Source organism: Oryx dammah, unplaced genomic scaffold, assembly GCF_014754425.2.
Source record: "Oryx dammah isolate SB20612 unplaced genomic scaffold, SCBI_Odam_1.1 HiC_scaffold_28, whole genome shotgun sequence".
NCBI lineage: Eukaryota > Metazoa > Chordata > Mammalia > Artiodactyla > Bovidae > Oryx > Oryx dammah.
The window spans coordinates 100,069,992-100,094,129 of NW_024070212.1; the positions used below are offsets into that span (position 1 = coordinate 100,069,992).

The 24,138-nt window shown below is 42.0% G+C and overlaps 1 protein-coding gene across 2 annotated transcripts in view; it reads right to left on the reverse strand.

The window, feature by feature from the left end:
- ST3GAL3 (ST3 beta-galactoside alpha-2,3-sialyltransferase 3) overlaps positions 1 to 24,138 on the reverse strand; it is a 226,476-nt gene that overhangs the window by 106,148 nt on the left and 96,190 nt on the right. Inside the window, exon 3 of one of the 2 annotated variants that reach the window (XM_040231408.1) lies at positions 18,502 to 18,549. The exons of the other annotated variant lie outside the window; for it this stretch is intronic. Coding sequence (XP_040087342.1) covers positions 18,502 to 18,549 — 48 coding nt within the window. The remainder of the gene's footprint in view (positions 1 to 18,501; positions 18,550 to 24,138) is intronic. 2 annotated transcript variants of the gene reach the window in all.

A 24,138-nucleotide genomic window follows, 5' to 3' on the forward strand; every position in this document is an offset into this window, starting at 1 on the left:
TACCCAGTGCTTAGGGAAGGAAATCCAAAAAAGAGGGGATATATGTATACATTTGGCTGAAATTCACTTTGCTGTATAGCAAAAACTGACATATTTTTAAAGCAACTGTACTCCAATTTTTTAAAAAAGATTTATACTGAATCAGTCACATTAACTATGGGGTGAAAATATGGCAGCCAAGGGATCTTCAAATTCACAGCAATGATTCACTCCATGACAATCACAAAGGAGTAAAAGATCTGATTTCATAAAGGTTAGGAAATTTAAAATGAAATCTAAAATCAAATTGGCAATATGTTTGTAACAAATGGTAAATCATGAATATTGTACTTAATTTCTCTATATTTTGCCTCATTCTAAAACAAAGTTAAAGCAGTTTTACAAAGTACAAGATTTTAAAAAGGAAAAAATCTTTTAAAAAATCTTGTAGGCCAAAGGAGAAAAAAGCAAAGGAAAAAACAATAAAAAGCAGCCACGATGGAAATACTAAAAAGTGCGTGTCCTAAGGTTTTATGTGCTTGCTGGGAGAAGATTACAGATATATCCCCAAGATTTCTCACAGATAAAACTAAACACAAAGAACTGTTATAATGGTTTATAGTGTCCATAAAATAAACCAGGAGAATCCCAGATCGTCTTAATACTACGATTTTAGGGAAGTTTCCTCTGGGTCCTCAAAGATATTTGTATAAAAAGATGATAAGGAGTGTCATATAATTGCTTGTTTTATATAGCTTTGTCAATGAGTGCTAAGTGTGTGTGTGTGTGTGTGTGTGTGTGTAGAGTGGCTAAATTAAAATAAGGTGGTCTAGGAATGTATTGGGTTGACCAAAAAGTTCATCTGGGACTTCCCATAACATCTTATGGAAAACCCGAATGACCTTTTTGGCCAACTCAATAGCTCGAAGTTGGCCCAGCTTAATCTGAGGATAAAACAGAATACCAAGCCTAAACAACTGTTTGGAAAAGGCCAAGCAGCACATAGCTTTCAAAGAACTTCATCTTTAAAAAGCAGTTCAGCTCAGTCGTGTTCAACTCTTTGTGACCCCATGGACTGCAGCATGCCAGGCTTCCCTGTCCATCACCAACTCCTGGAGCTTACTCAAATTCATGCCCATCGAGTTGGTGATGCCATCCAATCATCTCATCCTTTGTCATCCCCTTCTCTTCCTGCCTTCAATCTTTCCCAGCATTAGGGTCTTTTCCAATGAGTTAGTTCTTCGCATCAGGTGGCCAAAGTATTGGAGTTTCAGCTTCAGGATCAGTCCTTCCAATGAATATTCAGGATTGATTTGCTTTAGGATTGATTGGTTTGATCTCCTTACAGTCCAAGGGACTCTCAAGAGTCTTCTCTAACACCACAGTTCAAAAGTATCAATTCTTCAGCACTCAGCTTTCTTTATGGTCCAATTCTCACATCCATACATGAGCAAGGAATGGCCAAAAGAGGGAAATTACACACACTGATAACCTCACAAGAGCCACTCTGCAAGGCCAATTAAGGCCAGACTCTACACTTTCATACGCAGCTGAGCTGCAGGGAGAGTCATTCATCTTCTTAAAACTGAAGATGTACCAAGTAGGACACACAACTCAACAGGAGACTTGCCTCCCAAGAGAATTTTGCTGTTCTTGTTCAGTGGCTAAGTCATGTCCAACTCTTTCTGATCCCATGGACCACAAAACGCTAGGCTTCCCTGTCCTCACTCTCTTGCAGAGTTTGCTCTAATTCGTGTCCATTGAATTGGTGATGCTGTCTAACTAACTCATCCTCTGTCGCCCCCTTCTGCTTTGCCTTCAGTCTTTCCCAGCAATAGGGTCTTTTCCAATGAGTCAGCTCTTCGCATCAGGTGGCCAAAGTATTGGAGCTTCAGCTTCAGCAACAGTCCTTCTAATGAATATTTAGGGTTGATTTTCTTTAGGATTGACTGGTTTGATCTTGCAGTCCAAGGGACTCTCAAGAGTATTCTCCAGTACCACAGTTTGAAAGCATCAATTCGTCTGTGTTCAGCCTTCATTATGGTCCAACTCTCACATTTGTACACGACTACTGGAAAAACCACAGCATTGATTATATGGACCTTTGTCAGCAAAGTAATGTCTCTGCTTTTTAATATGCTGTCTAGGTTTGTCATAGCTTTCCTTTCAAAGAGAAAGCAGATTGTTTAATTTCACGCTAGTCATCATCTGCAGTGATTTTGGAGTTCAAGAAAATAAAATCTGTCACTGCTTCCACTTTTCCCCCTCCTATCTGCCATGAAGTGATGGGACCAGATACCATGATCTTAGCTTTTTGAATGTTAAGTTTCAAGCCAGCTTTTTCACTCTTCTCTTTCACCTTCATCAAGAGGCTGTTTAGTTCCTCTCTGCTTTCTGCCATTAGAGTGGTATCATCCGTATATCTAAAGTTGCTGATATTTCTCCCTGCAATCTTTTTTTTTTAATTCTAAAAACACCCAGTGTGATTATGGTACTCTGTACTGTGCTTAGGCTTGAGTTCATATTCCTTAACTCATATTCCTTGGCAGGTAAGGCTTTTTCACACCTTGGTCTTTTTTTGTTTTTAATTTTTAAAATTATTTTATTTTTTAATTGAAGGATAATTGCTTTACAGAATTTTGTTGTTTTCTGTCAAACATCAACATGAATCAGTCATAGGTATATATTATGTCCCGTCCCTCCCGGCAATCTTGATTCTAGCTTGTGATTCATCCAGCCTAGCATTTCGCATATAAGTTAAATAAGGGTGACAATATACAACCTTGTTGTATTCTTTTCCCAGTTTTGAACCAGTCAGTTATTCCATTTCCAGTTCTGTTGCTTCTTGACCTGCATACAGGTCTCTCAAGAAATAAGCAAGACAAGTAGGGTCTGGTAATCCCTACTCTTTAAGAATTTTCCAGTTTGCTGTGATCCACACAAAGACTTTCATGTAGTCAATGAAGCAGAAATAGATGTTTTTCTGGAATCCCCTTTCTTTCTCTATGATCCAGTGAATGTTGGCAATTTGATCTCTAGTTCCTCTGCCTTTTTAAAAAAATTAATTTATTTTAATTGGAGGCTAATTACTTTATAATATTGTAGTGGTTTTTGACATACATTGACATGAATCAGCCATGGGTATACATGTGTTCCCCATCCTGAACCCCTCTCCCACCTCCCTCCCCATCCCATCCCTCAGGGTCATCCCAGTGCACCAGCCCTGAGCACCCTGTCTCATGCATCGAACCTGGACTGGCAATCTGTTTCACATATGATATATGCATGTTTCAGTGCTATTCTCTCAAATCATCCCAACATCCTTCTGCTTTTTCTAAACTCAGCTTGTACATGTGAAGTTCTTGGTTCACATACTGCTGAAGTCTAGCTTGAAGGAGTTTGAGCATAACCTTAACTAGCATGGGGGCTTCCCTGGGGGCTCAGTTGGTAAAGAATCTGCCTGCAATGCAGGAGACCTGGGTCAGAAAGATCTGCTAGAGAAGGGATAGGATACCCACTCCAGTATTCTGGCCTGGAGAATTCCTGGGTCTTTTCCTGGGTTGAAGAGTCAGACAGGACTGAGCGACTTTCACTTTTTCACTTTAAATAGCATATGAAATGAGTGCATTGTATGGTAATTTGAACGTTCTTTGTCATTGCCTTTCTTGGGGATTGGAATGAAAACAGACCTTTTCCACGCCTGTGGCCACTGCTGAGTTTTCCAAATTTGTTGACATATTGAGTGCAGCACTTTAACAGCATCATTTTAAGGATTTTTAAATAGCTCAGCTAGAATTCCATCACCTCCACTAGTTTTGTTTGTCATAATGCTTCCTAAGGCCCACTTTTCTTCACATTCCAGGATGTCTGGCTCTAGGTGAGTGACCACACCATTATGGTCACCTGGGTCCTTAAGACCTTTTTGTATAGTTCTTCTGTGTATTCTTACCATTTCTTCTTAACCTCTTCTTGTTAGGTCCTTACTGCTTCTGTTCTTCATCGTGCCCATCCTTGCATGAACTGTTCCATTGGTATCTCCAATTTTCCTGAAGAGATCTCTAGTCTTTCCCATTCTATTGTTTCCCTCTATTTCTTTGCATTGTTCATTGAAGAAGGCCTTCTTATCTCTCCTTGCTATTCTCTGGAACTCTGCATTCAGTTGGATATATCTTTTCCCTTCTCCCTTGCTTTTCACTTCTCTTTTTTCCTCAGCTATTTGTAAGGCCTCCTCCAACAATCACTTTGCCTTCTTGCTGTTTTTTCTTTCTTCACACTTCTTTTTCTTTGGGATGATTTTGGTCACTGCCTCCTGTACAATGTTATGAACCCCTGTCCATAGTTCTTCAGGCACTCTACCAGATCTAATTCCTTGAATCTATTCATCACCTCTGCTATATAATCATAAGGGATTTAAGTCCTACCTGAATGGCCTACTGGTCATTTTCCCTAATTTCTTCAATTTAAGCCTGAATTTTGCAATAAGGAGTTGATGATGTGAGGTCTTATCTTGTTAACTGTATAGAGCTTCTCCATCTTTGGCTGCAAAGAATATAATCAATTTGATTTCAGTATTGACCATTTGGTGATACCCACGTGTAGACGTCTTTTGTGTTGTTGGAAGAGGGTGTTTGCTATGACCAATGCATTCTCTTGACAATACTCTGTTAGCCTTTGCCCTGCTTCATTCTGTACTCCAAGGCCAAATTTGCCTGTTATTCCAGGTATATCTTGACTTCATTCTTTTGCATTCCAATCCCCTATGATGAAAAGGACGTCTGTTTTTTTGGTGTTAGTTCTAGAAGGTCTTGTAGGTCTTCATGGATAGAACTGGTCAACTTCAGCTTCTTCAGCATCAGTGTTTGGGGCATAAATTTGGACTACTTTTCACTTTCTGCCATTATATGTTGATGTTGAATGGTTTGCCTTGGAAATGAACCGAGATCATTCTGTCATTTTTGAGACTGCATCCAAGTACTGCATTTCAGACTCTCTGGTTGACTGTGAGAGGTACTCCATTTCTTCTAAAGGATTCTTACCTACAGTAATAGATACAATGATCACCTGAATTAAATTCACCCGTTTCTGTCCATTTTTGTTCACTGATTCCTAAGATGTCTACACTCTTGCCATCTCCTGCTTGATCATGTCCAATTTACCTTGATTCATGGCCCTAACATTCCAGGTTCCTATGCAATATTGTTCTCTACAGCAACAGACTTTACTTTCACCACCAGACACACCCACAACTGAGCATCGTTTCTGCTCTGACCCAGCCACTTCATTCTTTCTGGATCTATTAGTAACTGCCCTCCGTTCCTCCCTAGTAGAACGCTGGACATCTTACAGCCTGAGGGGCTCATCTTCCAGTGTCACATATTTTGCCTTTTCATACTGTTCATGGGGTCCTCACGACAAAAATATGGGAGTTGTTTGCCATTCCCTCCTCCAGTGGACCACGTTTTCTCAGAACTTTTCACCATGACCCATCTGTCTTAGATGGCCTTGCACAGCACAGCTCATAGTTTCATTGAGTTATGCAAGCCCCTTCACCACAACAAGGCTATGATCCATGAAGGGGATCCCAAGAGAAGACACCTGGGCAAGTGACAGCCTTTCCTCAAGATAATTCTGGTTTTGCTCTAATTCAGATAAATGGAAAAGAGACTTTGCTTAATATATCAGGTACTTATAAAAATCAATAAGGTTTCAATTTTTAAAATAAACTGAAAACAAAATTTCCCAAAAGAGTTCGTTTCAAAGTTGAATACTGTTTCAAAAATCTGGTTTTACCCTGCCATCAAAAAGAAAACCTCATTAATTTGCCAATACCTGTTGCTTTTTCTCCATGTGGCCATAACCTTGGGAACTATCCTGTTACTCCTTACCAGATATGTGCTAAGACACCTTCGGACATACAGTGAATCCATGTTTTGGCTGATTCTTCCTCCAGAGAGGCCAGAGGATGTTTTCCCCTTGTTGCAAACTGAAAAGTCAGGGCCAAGTAGGAACAAAACATAAACCAGGGAAGAGGATGAGTGTAATGCCCTTCTGCAGCAAGTCACATAACTTACTTGTTGAGAGCTGAAATGTCTTCTTCACCACATAGTTTTGTATAGTAACCATGATTCTATTTATGGGTTATTTTTGAATGGCATCTTAAGTTGTGTTTTATACACTCATACAGACTAATTGCACATTAAACATGTAAGAACACACTGTGCTTCTAAATAAATTATATCCCTCCTTTCCATGGTTCTTTTGGATTATCTCTTGTTTTCTCTCTTTGTTAAGAAACATAAGCACCAGAAATATTTCACATTTAGTCTGTAGTTTAAGAAAATGTAACTGCATGAGTCCAATGATGACAAATGGCAACTGACATTGGGGTTCAGGTCACAGAGCCAAGAGGGAGTGGAGTCCCTCTGGTGATTCCATGCCCTGTCAAATGGGACAGCCTCTCCCATCTCCAGCTATCTATGCCAGGCAGTAAGGCAGACCTGGCGTTGTCACATCTTCCGGGGTTTTTTAAGTCAAGAATTTGGATCTTTTATGGTAAAATTCCTCAGTTTGTAAATACTGGCAATAGATTCAAGAAAAAAATAAAAGATTATGAGGATCAACTGAAGTATGTCCATGGCCTGGATGCAGGCAGCAGTGTAAACTCTGTCTTACACTGGCAGATACGTTGACTACAGAGGACAGCCTGTATTCCCAGAATTTGTTGCAGAAAAGGATGTATGAATATGCTGGTGTGGGGTGGCTTTAGGTCCTTTCCTAAAGATCTGCCCAGCAGGCTGTTGGGTCCTCAACAGACAGAAATAAATGCAGATTCCGAGAGTCCCAGGCGCTACGCCAGGAGTGAGTGGCAAGGGTCTGGCAAATGCTCTGCTCACATCAGGGGACCTCCAGGGGAGAGGCCCCCAGCTGGAGGGGTCTGCAAAACAGCTGCAAGAGACCCCACGAGAGCCAGCTTTACACACTGGCCAGTCCAGGGAGTGCCCACACTATCTTACATCTTCTCTGCTCAGCCTCTCCCTCCCTTCCTTTCCAGTTCCACAGAGGTTCAACATCACAGCTGGCAACTGGGGTACAAGTGGAAAGAGGAGGACAAACAGGGTGCAGACCCGTCCTGGGTCAGCATCTTTGCTTCTGAACCCTTTGCTGGGAGGGGAGTCACTGCAGCTCTGAATGAGCTGAAAGCTATGCTATTACATAAGGCGGGACACTAATTTTGGAATTGGTGACTCAATACGACCATGGGATTTCTATTACCTCAGAGGTACCAAAAAATTCTCTGGACCTCCCACACTGAAAACATCCTAAGGGGACACAGAGAGACCAATGAAAGTGGCTGTGATTAACCCCTGATGTTTCCCGCATGTTCAACATACTGGTTGCACTAACTTAAGTAAATATAGCTATTTGGAGGTTCACATAACCAAAGTGCGGGAAGGGCCCGGGTGCAGGGTTTCAGAGATGACCGAAAGTGACTGGAATGCCAGCACACCTCCCTCGGTCAGCTTCACTCTTCCCACTAGCTTAGTCAGGACACAAATTCTCAGCTCTGTTTTCTCTTAGGAAGACTCTTAGGTTCTGTTTGGGTTCTCCTTTCCTGTGCTGTGGTCTGGAAATCTTGTCCAGGCCATTGGCTCGGGCAGTTATAGGGTTCATCTCATATATTTCCCTTCTTTCAAAGACCAGGGTCCTGTGCCATCTATAGTTCAGTGTCTGAAAGAACTCTTCTTTCCCATATAGTTTGTCTATTCTTCAGTTGTTTCTCCTTTTTTTCACTTTGTCTTATCTCGTCTAGACTTCACCATGCTTAACTGTTCAGTTTAGCCTGCCCCAATGATCTTCCCATTATACCTGTACCAAATCTCTCTGCCCAACCCTTTCTCCCGAGCTCCAGACTTGGGCATCCAGCTGACATCTCCACTTTGATACCTATAGTGACCTGAAACTCAGGCTGCCTCACAGAGTTCATCTTCACCACCTGCACACATGCAAAGCCTCCTCCTGTATGCCCTGCCTTAATGAGGGGTACCACTTTTCACCCAGAATATCTCACTGTATACAAACGTGTTCCTGAAGTAGCATGTGAGTTCAGCTTATACAATGGAAATGCTATTTTGAGTGCACCAACTCTTCAGGGAAAATTCACCTCTGGGGAAGCTGGCAGTAAAGCCCAGTTCTCACTGGCAATCAACTGATGCCAAATCTGCAATAAGAATGGAAGATCCTGGGACTCTCAAGTCACCAGACACAACACACACTGATGTACATACACAGCTGAAGGTCCTCTCTCGCAGGTGTCAGAGCAGCAATACCACAGCTGCACAGTGAAGGAGAGATGTTTAGTCTGGAAACTTAGGCTGCCTGCCCCAGCCAGGCTGGAGAGCCTGGCATTATAAAAACCCCTAACCAAGGAGTGCATGTGTGTCCCTTGCCTGGCTCCAGGTGTGTAGTGGCACAAACGATGCACGTCTCTGTTCTTCTCTTCCTGTACCCGTACCAAGTCAGACTTGTGAATGCCTAAAGTGCCTGTTCAAATGCTTCAAGCCTTGAAATTAACCATTAACTCTTCCATTGCCATTTCAAAGCAGTAAGTTGATGTTCTGAACTCATATAAACTCCTAGAAGGTTCAGAAATTGGACATAGACAAAAGGAGGCCATGCACTAAAGTGTGTATGTACCTAATAATGTCTATCAGGCAAAATTAAAAGAATTACAAGGAGAACGACACAACGGGTCTCCTGTCTTCATAATGGGAAATTCACAGACCACTGAAAAACCAGGCTCAACAGTCAGTGAGAAAGCAGATGATCTGAATAGAACAATGAATAAATAAATTTGAACTAGCTGAAAAACAGAGTACCTTACCCCTGACAAGTGGAGAACGCAATTCTCTTCAAGCATATTTGGAAACTATGAAAACTGACCACCTGAGAGGCATAAATGCCAAGATAAAAATGAATAAATGCTGAAACAAGCTCAAGTTTTTAACTTTAAAACTTAAAAATATTTTTGTTTTGTAGCAATTTGAAATTTTAATACATTCCATACCACTTTGTATTTTATTTTATCATAATTGTGTAATGTAAAGGAAATTAAAAATGTTTTCATAATTCCCTGTCTAAATAACCCTGAGTCCTGCTTATCTTAGCAGGGGCTCCAGATAGTATCCCCTTCTACTTATGCTCTCAGGTATAAGTGGCTGGGGTACTGACTACACAGTAACATCCTCTTCAAAGATGAAGGGGGAGCTCCCTGAAACAAAGTGTCCTGTTCTAGCCCCATTCTCAAGCCACTGAGCCCCATAATGGACTTTCAGGGAATACAGGTGCACAATTGTGAGCCAATTGTGTGACTGGCCCTTTCAGTTCCTAGTAGCCCACCTCCTCTGATCACTGTAAAAAGCCACCACAAGTTCCCGTGCACAGTCCCTGTGCTTTGAAAACAAAGCAGATGCTTAGGCTGATGACAACAGTGAATATTCCCCAGGAAGGCCAGCTTAAGGAATATTACTGAAGTAGATGAAGTTTAGTATAACAGATAAAAACATGGCCTTGATTCTATCAGAAAACTACAGCACTTCATATTAGAATGCACAAAAGTCAGAAAAGCAGGATAGGCCATTGGGCAAGAAAAGTCCAAGTACATAAGAGAAGAACTCTGCTGCCAGATCTTTTTTCAAGGGGGTCTTTGGCTCCAGTCTCTGAGCTATGATGAATTGCTAAGTGCAAAGGGTATAGGGGTAAATGGAATGAGGACCTATCCTAACCGAAATAGATCCCTCTTTTCTAAAGAAAAAGCACTGTACAGCCTCCAATAAAAGTCACAGGCTATATTAAACATAAGTAATGTATGTCCTGGCTTGGGTGGAGGAGGAAGTTGGCAACAGTTGCAAATGGACTGTGGGACATGCCAGACAAAGGGAAGAACTGAGGGAAACTGTATTTATTGAGCATCTACTGTGAATTCACACTGCTTTCAGAACTTTCACCTGCACTCTCAGTTTAACTCTTACAACTCCTACGAGGTGGGTATTTACTGCATTTTACAGAGGAGGGAACAGAGTCTTGGAGACGAGAAATAACATGTTCAGGATCCCCAGCCAGTACATGGACCAGCTGGGGTGTGGTTGAACCAACCCAGGTTTGACTTTGCAGCTTCTTGTCTTTACATTATGCTACACTGACTCTCTGAGGAAATAAGAAAAGCAGACCCTCATATTAGGAGAGCTGCCATGAGAGCAATTATCTACTCCTACCTCCCACTCCTGGCTCCAGGGTGGTGTCAGAAGGCCTAGCCACGCCCACACATGAACCCTGGGAGTCCCACAGAGGCCCAAGAGGGGCTGGCCAAAGTGCAAACAGCTCCCACATCAAGTCAGGAAAATAAATCATAATGCAGGATCAATTAATCAAAGACAAACTAAAATAGGAAAAGCAGTTATATAAAATAAACAGAGAAAGAATTCACTGACCTGGATTAAATTAACTGACCCAGTAAAGTAAGGAGTTCACCAACTGAAGCCCAATCTCAAATGGGTGTACACTGGCGTGGGGGAGGGCAGAGGCCTACCAAGCAGGTCCTGACAAGACGAAGCCCTCAGTGCCTGTGTGCCCTCCACCCAAGCAGCCTGGGGCCTCCACTGGCAGGTAGAAGCCCCATCACAACACAGGCTGAGAGGCCATGCACTAACTCTCCTCTGTCCTGGGAAGGAAAGCAGATGTCTAGAGCTGAGCAGACAGTAAGTTCAATTCTATTCATGATATCAAGTATGCCCAGACCATGCCAGGGCATGTTGTGCTAAGCGGCAAGATTATGAGTGACAGCATGTCAAAAGGGCAGCTGGGACAGGAAATAGAAAAAAGTGGCTCACTCTGCAGTTTGTATCTGAGACTTCATGGAGCTTACTGTCTAGTGTATGTGTGGGTGTGTATGTGTTAGCTGCTCAGTTATGTCTAACTCTTTACCACCCCATGGACTGTAGCCCTCCAGGCTCCTCTGCCCATGGAATTCTCCAGGCCAGAATACTAGAATGGGTTGCCATTCCCTTGTCCAGAGGATCTTCCCAACCCAAGAATCAAACCAGGGGCCTCCTGCATTGGAGGCAGATTCTTTACCATCTGAGCCACCAGGGAAGCCCCATCCATTGGGTGAATGTATACAAACAATCACTAAGCACAGATACAGTCCTTCTCTCCAAACAAAAATAATTTTATTTTTCCCAGTTTTAGGAATAACACAGTTCAGTTCAGTTCAGTTGCTCAGTCATGTCCGACTCTTTGGGACCCCACGAACCACAGCACGCCAGGCCTCCCTGTCTATCACCAACTCCCGGAGCTCACTCAGACTCACAAGCTAACTATAAAAATCCAAATGAAAAAAAACTTAAAAATAATGAAGTAAGAATCACTCAAAACTCCCATTATCTAAAGCTATTTGCTGCAAACATTTTGGTATCTTCCCAGAAATCTCTTCTCACAAATATACATGTAAATATGCATATATAATTTTACTTTCATGTACCTTCGATATACATGCTGTTTGTCCCTATTTTGTTCACTCAACAATACCCTCAACATCTTCTATGTCAATAAAAATAAAATTGCACCATCATTTCTAATGGCTACACAGTATTCCACTGTACGGATCTGCCAATGGACATTGGACAATGTCCTATTATGTCATAAATAATGTTTCTATGTCTCTACTCTTCCTTCCTTCAATAAATATTTCCTGAGCACCTATTATGTGCTGGGTACTGTTCCAAGTTCCAGGGATACAGTCATGAACAAGAAAGGCAAGGTCACATGAAGCCTACATGTTAGTTGGGGGGCGTGGATAACTAAATAAGGTAAATAAGTAAATAATTTGAAGGAAGGTAAATAAGCAGGTAATTTGAAGGAAGGATGACAGCTAAGAAGAAATAAAGGCGTATCTGCTTAGAGAAAGGTTGGAGATCAAGAGAGTAGACTAGATAAAGTGTTCTGGGAGAGCCTTCTTGCAGAGGTGATATTTGAACAGAGATTTGAGACAATTATACAAAGTGAAAGATAAAAGCAATTCTAAGCAGAAGAAAGGGCTTCTCTTGTAGCTCAGTCAGTAAAGAATCTGCCTGCAGTGCAGGAGACCCAGGTTCGATCCCTGGGGTGGGAAGATCCCCTGGGAGAAGGAAATGGCAACCTACTCCAGTATCCTTGCCTGGAAAATCTCATGGACAGAGGAGCCTGGTGGGCTGCAGTCCATGGAGTCGCAAAGAGTCAGTCACGACTGAGCAACTAACACTTACTTACTTACTTAAGTGGAAGAAAAGTGAGTACAAAGACCCTGGGTCAGGAAGGAATCTGGCATATTCATGGAATGGCAGGAATGCCAGTGTGGCTTGAGGGCAGTGAGGGGACAAATGACCAAAACTGAAAGTGTTGAGATAATTAGAAATTGGAGTGGGACACTGTAGTTAATGGCTTTTGGACCTGGAGAGATTTCAGGTGGAACAAGATATGATCTGATTCACATTTATAAAAGATGACTCTGACTACAGCATAGAGAATGGACCACTGGGAGGCAACCAGTGAGCACAGAGAGACCAGTTAAGAGAACGGATAAGAGAGCTGTGGTACATATACACAATGGAATATTACTCAGCCATTAAAAAGAATACGTTTGAATCCATTCTAATGAGGTGGATGAAACTGGAGCCGATTATACAGAGTGAAGTAAGCCAGAAAGAAAAACACCAACACAGTGTACTAACACATATATATGGAATTTAGAAAGATGGTAATGATAACCCTGTATGCGAGACAGCAAAAGAGACACAGATGTATAGAACAGTCTTTTGGACTCTGTGGGAGAGGGAGAGGGTGGGATATTTTGGGAGAATGGCTCTGAAACATGTATACTATCATGTAAGAAATGAATTGCCAGTCTAGGTTCGATACAGGATACAGGATGCTTGGGGCTGGTGCACTGGGATGACCCAGAGAGATGATATGGGGAGGGAGGTGGGAGGGGGGTTCAGGATTGGGAACTCATGTACACCCGTGGCAGATTCATGTCAATGTATGGCAAAACCAATACAGTATTGTAAAGTAAAATAAAAAATAAATTAAAAAAAAAAAGAGAGATGTTTACTTGTCTAAGGCGGGGAGAAGATGGTACCTTGGACAGTGATGCTCGGAAGAAGGACATACCATGAAGGCAGAAAAGGTAGGAAAGGGTGAGGAAGAGGAAAAATCAAGGTGATCACAAGGTTTGTAGCTTGAATAGTTTGGTAGGTGAGGAAGAAAATATGGGGGACAAATACAGGTTTTGGCATACAGACCCTGCACATTTCATCATATGTATACATAAGCATTTTATTTTGGGCAGGGGGGGGGTGTACCATGATTTGTTTTCCATTTTTAAAAAATGTCTGACTTTCAATTATTAATTACTGCTGCTGCTGCTGCTGCTGCTAAGTCGCTTCAGTCGTGTCCGACTCTGTGCGACCCCATATACGGCAGCCCACTAGGCTCCTCTGTCTCTGGGATTCTCCAGGCAAGAATACTGGAGTGAGTTGCCATTGCCTTCTCCAATGCATGAAAGTGAAAAGTGAAAGTGAAGATGCTCAGTCGTGTCTGACTCTTAGCGACCCCATGGACTGCAGCATACCAGGCTCCTCTGTCCATGGGATTTTCCCCTAGTATACAGAAATATAATTACTTCTTCGCATTCTGATTTTGCATCCTGTTATCTTACTAAACTCAGTTATTAGTTCTAGCAGTTTTTAAAAACAGATTCCTTGGGATTTTCTATGTAGGAAACCATGTCACCTATGAAGAGGGTTGGTTTTATTTCTTCTTTTCCCATCTGCACTCTTTTTCATTCTTTTTCTTCTCAGTGTACTGGCTAGAACTTTCAGGAGTGGTTCTTGATCTTAGGGGAAAGCAGTTTTACCATAAAGTATGAGGTTTGCTGTAGGCTTTTTGTAGATGTCCTATATCAGACTGAAAAAGTTCCCTTCTAAGTTTTCTGAGAATTTTTATCTGAGTATGTGTGGAATTTTATCAGATGCTTTTTCTTTGTCAATTGACATGACTATGTATTTTTCTTCTTTAGACAGTTAATATGGTAGATTACACTGACTGACTTTTGAATGTTGAACCAGCCTTCCATTCCCAGGATAAACCCTACTTGGGCACCAAATTTGGGAAGTTTAAGCCATTACTTCTTCAAACATTTCTTCTGTACTGCACTCTTTCTCTCCTTCTGGGACTCCAGGGACACAGACTGTAAACCTCCCAGCATTGTCTCATAAGTTACTGAGTCATCGTTCAACTTCTTTGACATTTTTTCTTCTACTGTTCAGATTGGATAGTTTCTACTGCTTTATTTTCAAGTTTACTGATTCTTTGCTCATCATCTCCATTTTGTGACTGACCCTATTCAGCAGAGTTTTTAAATTTTAAATTATTGTATTTTTTTATTTAATCTCCATTTGGTTATATATACAATTTTTTTTCTTTTTCTGCTAACACTTTCTATCTAAATTCATGTCAACAGTGTTTATCCTTACTTTTGAGAGCATTTTTTTTTTAACAGTTTACTTACAAGATTACCAGTTTATTATGAAAGGATTCAACTCAGGAACAGCCAGATGGAAGAGATGGAGAAAGGCGGCCAGGAGCATTTGTATAAATGCCACTTTAAAGTCTGTCAGATTATTCCAACATCTGTGTCATCCTAGCATCAGCATCTATTGATTGTCTCTCCCAGGCAAGTTGAGATTTTCCTGGTTCTTCATATGATAATTAATTTTAGATTGTGTCTTATATATTTTGAATATTATGTTGTAAAGCATGTTTAAATCTTCTTTAAATTCAGGTCTGATTTAAATCCAGTGGAGAATGCTGATATTTTTTTTTGACCAGACAATCAACCCGGTTGGATTTCGGTGGCAAGTTCTGACCAGCCTTCTGTGAGCTGTGGTTTCAATGCCAGCTCTATTTTCAAAGCCTGTTCAGGTATTTCCTCTGTGTGCACTACCCAGTGTCCAGTCTGGTCCATCCCCTAGTTCTGTTCTCTGAGTCTTTAGTGTGTTGGCTGGAATCAGATGAACACATGCACAGCTCAGGGTTAGCCCAGAAGTTCACATACAACATTATGGAGTTGCTTTCCTGAACTCCTTCCTTTCTGCCATCTCCTCGTACTTTCCAGTTTATTGGGCCTCCCCTTCTTGGTCCTCTGGCCCCAAAGCTGGGGTTTTATTTACCACTTTCTGCCACTGCCAGAAACTGTACCCAAATCTGGAACCAAGCAGCAAGAAGGCTGAGAGAGAAAAGACAAATGGATTTTCTCCCACCCTCTTGGGATTACATAAAGGAAGTACTGATCAAAGAAGAATATTTCCTTTCTTTGGTTTTAGGTGCTTGAAGGCCCCACTGCTATTACTGGGCACTGCCATCGTCACCACTCAGGGGACTGCCTGGGGATTAAGGCATGAGAAAACAGAAAAAATGACCTTTGGGATGTCCCCCTCTGTCTGAGCCTTAGAGCCCCTTTCCCAGCCAGAGCCATAACTAGAGGTCTTCTGGAATTCTCTCCAGTTGTGCCCTGATGTCTACTCTGCGCTCAGGTTTGGGATGCCTCGAGTCCATGATATAGGATACCAGAGGAAAAATGAGAAATCCACTGCCAGTGTGGTAGTACTTCTAATTCTAGTTTTTTCCTCCCATCTGTCTACTACTGTTTATATTCCAGAGTCTTTCAAATAGCTGCTAAATGTCCAGGCCTTTAGCTGCTTTCAGTGACAGAGATAGATTCTTACACATGTATTTTATACACATATTCTGGTGTATATATATGTAACTATCTATTTATGCAGGGAATATATTTCCTAGGGGAGGAAATGCCAGGTCATGGGTATGTATATATTCAGATTTAGCTAGACACTACCACAGTTTTTCCCAAAGTGATTGTGAGACTCAGAGTTTCCACTGCATCAAATCCTTACCAACCTTTTATCAGGCTTTTCAAGTGTCCCTATTTTGGTAGATGTGCAGTGGTATCTCAGTTCAGTTCAGTTCAGTCGCTCAGTTGTGTTTGACTCTTTGCGACCCCATGGATTGCAGCATGCCAGGCCTCCCTGTCCATCACCAACTCCCGGGGTTTACTCAAACTCATGCCCATTGAGTCGGTGATGCCATCCAACCATATCCTCTGTTGTCCCCTTCTCCTCCCACCTTCAATCTTTCCCAGCATCAGGGTCTTTTCAAATGAGTCAGTTCTTCACATCAGGTGGCCAAAGTATTAGAGTTTCAGCTTCAACATTGGAAGGACTGAATATTGAGTCCTTCCAATGAATATTCAGGACCGATTTCCTTTAGGATAGACTGGCTGGATCTCCTTGCAGTCCAAGGGACTCTCAAGAGTCTTCTCCAACACCACAGTTCAAAAACATCAATTCTTCAGTGCTTGGCTTTCTTTATAGTCCAACTCTCACATCCATACATGACTACTAGAAAAACCATAGCCTTGATTAGATGGACCTTTGTTGGCAAAGTAATGTCTCTGCTTTTCAATATGCTATCTAGGTTGGTCATAACTTTCCTTCCAAGGAGTAAGCATCTTTAATTTCATGGCTGCAGTCACCATCTGCAGTGATTTTGGAGCCCCAAAAAATATAGTCTGCCACTGTTCCCACTGTTTCCCCATCTATTTGCCATGAAGTGATGGGACTAGATGCCATGATCTTCATTTTCTGAATGTTGAGCTTTAAGCCAACTTTTTCACTCTCCTCTTTCACTTTCATCAAGAGGCTCTTTAGTTCTTCTTCACTTTCTGCCATAAGGGTGGTGTCATCTGCATATCTGAGGTTACTGATATTTCTCCCAGCAATCTTGATTCCAGCTTGTGCTTGAAATGCTAATTTGCATTTCCCTAGGTACTAATACAACTGAAGACCTTTTCATTGGGCTATTGACCATCTGGATTCCTCTTTTGTGAAGGGCCTATTTGGGTCTTTTGCTTGTTTCTACACAGGGTTGCTTCTTTATTGACATTGGTCTTTTTAGCTCTTTATTCTGGAAACAAGCCCTTTGTTGGCTATTTATGTTATAGACATCTTTTTTTCACTCTGCCTTTTCACTCTTTTAATGGTATTTTTTGATTAACAGAAGTTTTAATTTGTAATAAAAAGTTGTAATGTAATAAATTGTAATAAATGTAATAAAATTGATTCATCAATCAATAAAATTGATTCACAACTTTATACCTGTTTCAAAACTCTATCTGTCCATTCCATCTTAAAGCATTTCAGTGGAGTATCAAGTATCAAGGTATGAGATAGCAAGATGGCAAGGCAGAGAGTATAGGCTCTAGGGTTAGACAGATATGAGTGGCCCTGGACAGGGTACTTTGACTCTTGGGTATTAGGTTTCTTTATCTATAATTAAAGATGTACTTACTATCCACCTTGCAAGAAGTGTGTAAAGCACTTGGCTTTGGTGTTTTCAGTGCTGGCACACAGTAGGCCCTCAGTAAACAGTGGTAGCTGATATTATATTCTCTGATCGTCCTCTCCCTCATCCACATTGCTACAGTGGCCTGAACCTCACGGATGCATTGTGAAACATCAATCTATTGCAGTCAACCATAGCAAAATGGGTTAATTGCCTTTAACAGGCCAGCAAAGTCTCCCTGGTACTCACACGCCAGCACCTATGGTACAAGGACCACCATCTTCAAGTACAAATTAAGACCTGAAGCATGGAGATGCTCTCCTCGTGAGGTAAAGTCATTCTGGGGCTCCCATATGGAGGCAATGGCAGCAAGTGGAAGAATCAGAATCTTCCCTTTCTGTTCACCGCCGGCAGCAGAGTGCTGTGGGGCAGGCAGACAGCATGAGACAGGGGAGAGCTGGGCTCCACTAAGCCTGGGTGATCTGAGTCAAAGTGGTGGGTGTGCCGATTTCTGCGCCCTGCACTGTGGACACAGGGAAGCACGCGAGTGCTTCAGCATGTGTGCACGGTGCCGTGCCCCGACACCCAGGAGATGTAGAGCCAGGAGGTGTGTATTGGAGTTATACGGGGTGTGCCTGTGAACCTGCAACAGGTGTGATGCCCTCACCAGCCCAGCATGTTCCTGGAGACCCTGATGGTCCACTGCTCCTGCGTGCCCAGAGCTCGGCGTCTTTCAGTGGCCTCTGCCCACCTCTCTCTCTGAGACAGGATGTGTGCACAGGAAACAGACATCTTTTCTATGACCCTGGACCACCCTGAATGAGGAAGGAGCATCTACTGCAGACTCTTCGCTGCACACGTTTAAAGCAACTGGCAAAGTCCTCTGGACAGTGCATTCCACTGCTGTTTCCCAGACCACAGGTCCCTAGAAAAGCTTCTTGAGACCTTCCCACAATATTGAGATATTCCAGTGCCCTCCCCAGACACCTCCTCCCCGACCTCATTAGGCTCCACTTCAACTGTGGCCAGTGCTGCAAGCAGAAAGGATGACAGAGGGGGAGGGATTGGTACCTGAGCCTAGCGTTTGTCCCGCGGAGTCAAAGGAAAGAACCACTGAATCTGCAACACAAGAGGACAAGTTCATTTCTCTCTCCTCCTTACAGCAAAAACAAAACAAAACAAACCAGAAAAGCAAGCTCTCACTGGCATGGCCCAAACCCTCTCCCAAGGAAAGGCCAACAGGACTGGAATCAGCTGCACAGACAGCCTCCACAGGTCCGTCCCACCCATCCGCTGGGCCAGGAGGCCCTGCCGAGCCCAGCCCCAACCTCCTGCCACTGGGAGGAACATCTCAGGCCAGAGGCATGCACCAAATTCTTCGGAAGCATTTCCTGCCAAATTAGGGGACAAATTTACTTCTTTTTTCCTTTGCACAGTGAAAATAAAATTAAAGCAAAACAAAACGTCCCTCCCGCATCTGGTTAAAGGCACCAACATTTTCCTTTGGTTTACTTTCTTTTCCTATTATTATATCCAATTGTTTATTATTTCCTCCCCCAAAAGGCATCAAGTGACTTATAGGAATTTACAGTATACACTGGAATTTTAAAAATGAAGAAATCAAAGGAAGGAAAAATACTATATAGTCAGGGGAATGTTAGTGTACAAAATGCATGCCATGAGGACCTAACCAAACACTACAGGTTGACTCAAAGAAGTCTGAGCTCCCAAACAGCTAAATAAAGGAGAACATGAATAAGACTGAGGGCTCACAGTACATTCATTCACTCATTTATTCAACTATTCAGTAAATATTTATTGAGCATCTACTACATGCAAGATACTATACTATGCCTTTGCAATCCAGACACACACAAAAATGCATGATCTCTACCCTTATGGATCTCTCATCAGTCTAAGAGAAAAAAAGTTACCCAACAACAACTTATTCAACTGAAAATGGATGAAGTAAAAACAATAACAACAAAGAACGTGGGAAAAGCACTAAAGTTTGGAAGGGGAGTGTATATTGGTTAGGGAAGGTGTCCCTAAAGAAGTGACACCTGAACTACAAGCTGATGGATACGCAGGATACGTAGAGGTTAAACCCGACAAGAAGGGAAGGGGCATTCCAGGCAGAGGGTGTCCTGTGTGGAGACCTGAAGCAGGATTGGACAGGGAGCCTCAGAGCAACCAGAAGTAGAAAAGCAAATACTATATAGTGATCAGAAAGAAATTCCTCTTATAGGTCTTAATAAATGGAGATGCTGCACCATGTTGAAGACTGTTAACTTCTGCAACATTTCTATTATAAGATAAATAACTGTGAATCTTTTATGGCTGTTTCCTACAACAGGAGCCAATACAAATGATGGCATAAAGCCTACACACAGCTCAGTAAATGCAAATTATTAATACAAGGGACACCAAGACAATTTAAGGTCCAACATAACCCCAGAGACCCCAGATCAAAAGGGATCATATTCAAAAGGCTCACTCACTACAAAGGAATGCTAGCTGGCTGCCTACAGGAACAGCATCTGCACCCCAGGGAGCATCCCACCCCCGAAGGATCCTTCAGATCTCCAGGTATACATCATTTTCTTTGTACTGTACATGGAAATCTGACACAAGAGTTATCAAAACTGGAAGTTACATCTGTCCCACTGCTAGACTATAAGCGCCATAAAGACAGACGCTGTGGACGCTTTGTTCACTGATATGGTACCAGAATAAGACCTGGTGCGTGCTCAGTCACTTAGTCATGTCCAGCTCTGCCACCCTATGGACTGCGGCCTGCTAGGCTCCTCTGTCCATGGGAATTCTCCAGGCAAGAGTACTGCAGTTTCCCTGCTCTCCTCCAGGGGATCTTCCCTGACCCAGGGATTGATCCTGCATCTCTTATGTCTCCAGCATCGGCAGGCAGGTTCTTTACCACTAGTGCCACCTTTGCCTTTTGTGGATATCTGCCTATCTTTCTTTTGCTGGGAGTGTTCTGATAGCCCCCTTATCCACACTTAACCTCCAACTTAGCCTACTTCCATCATCTTTTATACTGCTGCATGACTTTTCTAAAAAGTATACCTGACCACCACTTTGCTCTTGATTAAAATGCTTCAGTGGCTTTCTCTAGTCTGAAAGAGAAAGTTCAAGCTCTGACCTTCAAGGTCTTTACCATTCTGGCTCATTTATGACCTGTAATATACCCCATGTTCCAGATATGCTAAACTGTTTCTATTTTTCCAAAGAGATCTTCACCTTCATGTTTTCAGACGTCTGACATACTGTTTTCTCTGCCCGCCTGCATAGAAAATCTCCCACTTTTCTATTAAGACCCAGAGAGGTCATCTCCTCCTCTTAAAGCCTTCTCTGGTCAGTTCTGCCCCTTCTCTTCAGGCCATCACTGCACTGCTATGATGGCGTTTGTCACAGTGCATTATAATCCTGTTTTTACTCTTGCTCTTCTCTCATTAAACTGCACGTCCCCTGAGGACAAGGACTGTCTATTCATTTTGAGGCTTTGATGTCAAGTGCACTGACTGACACACAGAAAGTGGCCAACATGCTCATTAAACAAAGGAATAAACCAGTAAACGTCTTCGCTTCCTTTCAAAGGTGATGTTATCTGAGTGATATTTCACAAACTGGTGTGGGGAGAGATCTATTCTGCACAGAGATTCTCATTCAATTCAGGTCATCCTTGAAATGTCCTTGTAGCAGAAAGATTCAGAGGTTCAAGCCCAGCCTCATCCTTGGAAGATGAAAGCATTCCCAGGAAGCAGTGCAGGGGAATAAGGAAAGGGCTCCAGGCGCTTTCTAGGTGAGGGATCACCTGGAGGAGATTAGCAAAGCCTTTCTGAGAAGCTGACTGCCCAGATGAGCAACAGTAACACCGTCTCAAATTTTTATTGCAGTTGACAAGTATTTTTCCAATTGCAATTTACCATCTTTGTACACACAAGCAGTTCTGAAATAATCTCTTTCAAAGTTTTAAATCTTTTTCTAAAAGAAAAAAGGCTACACGTTAACTAAAAGACTAAAACTTCAAGAGTAAAAGGAAAATAAAAGAAACCTAAATGTGAACAATGGTTGTCTCTGGGTGAAAGAATTATAGATGACATTTATTCCTGCAGTTGTGAAAAATTTCTATAGTGAACATGTAACTTGTATTATCAGAGGGAAAAAAAGTTAGGAAAAAACTTTCTAATCCAGCTCTAGGATTTTAACCTCTAACTCATTGGTACCAAATGCAAAAGGATGGCAGGTTCTTGATCGCCTTCCTGATTCACTATATGTGCTGACAAGCTATTTGGCTTTTCCCTTTCCTTACAATGCATAACACTTAACTATACCTCAGTAACCTCAATTCCTAAGTAGACCGGCTTTGAAAAAATTCTTTTCTTCTTCCTTCCTTCTCACAAATATTATCAGTGGCCTATTATGTGCCAGGCCTGGTGATACTAGAGATATGAGCTGGTCTATCTAATCTATCCTATCTGATCTATCCTATCCAGCAGATAGGAGCTGGTCTTTCCCTTCTAGCCAAGGAAGCAGAGATGTTAATTGGCACTTAGAAGTAAAGCATGATAAGGATGTGCAAGAAGCAACCACCAAACAGATAACAGTCTTACTAGAAAGAAAGAGTCAGAGTTTTTGTAAATATTATTTCCAGTGGTGGTGGAATGCTCCCAAGAGCGTGTGTCTTTAAACTGCAGAAGATGCAAGTGAGAGAGCAGAAACTTCAGGAGGAAGTCAGGGACATATATCATGTTTTGTGTAATTTGGATGGCTATTGCTTTGAGCATTTAAGGCAGAGATTTGAGAATCAGTTTGGCCATTCATTTTTTTGTGTTTATTCTGAAGGATGTAAGATCATTTGAGCTGTAAACCACTTTGACAGCTAAAGGGAAAATTCAGTATTCAACAAATTGAAACGTTTGTTTTGCAAGAAGCAGAGCAAGAATATCCAGACTTCTCCCTCTCAGGCTAACAAATATGTCATTTTTATTTCAAGCAGCCCGGGCTCCAGCTGTTCCTGGCTCTGAGGCCAGAGGCAGCCATGTGGTGTGCTACACAAGTGACCTAACAGAATTCCAGACCAAAGCACAACAGAGCATTGCTACACATGACTTTGTTCAGTAAGGAGACCTAGAAGTGACTAGAAACCTTTTATTATGGTCAGATGTTTCCTGTGTCTGGTTTCTGAAGCAGATAAAAAGAATATAAAGAGAGGACAGAGAACAGGGCCCAGTCTTTCCAGTCATTGGAGAGGCTTCCAAAAGTCATATTATGGGGTAAATAAGCTATGTTTTGGGTACTACCTGTCATGGCACACACACCCAACACATATATTCTGCTAGCCACCATAGGTATGCCCGAGAGATGGAAGAAGGAATGGGGAAAAAAAAAAAACCGTTCTGTCAAGTAGCTTACAACCTAACAGGTAAAATAAAAACATATACAAAGCTAAGCATTATATAGTTAACAATACCATACTGTATACCTGAAGTTTGTTGAGACAGTAGATATTAAATGTTATCATCACGTACATACATGCAAAAAGGTAACTGTGAGGTGATGGATGTGCTAACTAGCCTTATTGTAGTAATCGTTTCACATTATATACATCTTTCAAACAATCACATTGTACACCTTACGCTTACACAACGCTATTTGTCAATAATAACTCAATAAAGCTGAGACATTATTTTGCTGACAAAGATCCATCTAGTCAAAGCTATGGATGTAGTCATGTATGGATGTGAGAGTTGGACTATAAAGAAGGCTGAGTGCTGAAGAATTGATGCTTTTGAACTGTGGTGTTGGAGAAGACTCTTGAGAGTCCCTTGGACTGCAAGGAGATCAAACCTGTCCACCCTAAAGGAAATCAACCCTGAATATTCATTGGAAGGACAGATACTGAAGCTGAAGCTCCAATACATACGGTGGACGCCTGATGCGAAGAACTGACTCATTTGAAAAGACCCTAATACTGGGAAAGATTGAGGGCAGGAGGAGAAGGGGATGACAGAGCATGAGATGGTTGGATGGCATCACTGACTCAATGGACATGAGTCTGAACAAGCTCCAGGAGATGGTCTGGGAGGAGGCCTGGTGTGCTGCAGTCCATGGGGTTGCAAAGAGTCAGACACAACTGAGTGACTGAACTGAAACTGAAAGCTGAAGGGGGGAAGCTAAGTATAATGTATAGGTGTGGAAATTAAGGGGGATATTTCATTGTTCATTAATTCAACATACTAATTAAGCAACTACTATATACCAGACTTAGGGATACAATGGTAAAGAAGAACAAAAATGCTCCTATTCTCAAGGAATTTATATTTTAATCAGGGAGATTGAAAAAAACAGTAAATAAATGAACAAAATAATTTCTGACAGTGATAAGTGGCATGAATAATATCCAATGGTGTAACAGTGATCACAGGTAGAAGTACAGGCAATGCTAGATTGGGTGTTTTGATCCAAGACTTCTCTGAGGAGGCGACATATGACTGAGACCGGAAGGCAGGAATCCACCAAGGAAAGACCAAAGGAAAAAGAGTTCCAGGCGGAAGGAAAGCAAGTACAGCAATCTTGGTGCGTTTAAGAAACAGAGAGGCCAGTGTTGCTGGAACACAGAGCATGAAGAAAACAAGGGGGGTGTGACATGGGGTCAGAGAGGAAGACAGGAGGCAAATCTGTAGGAGC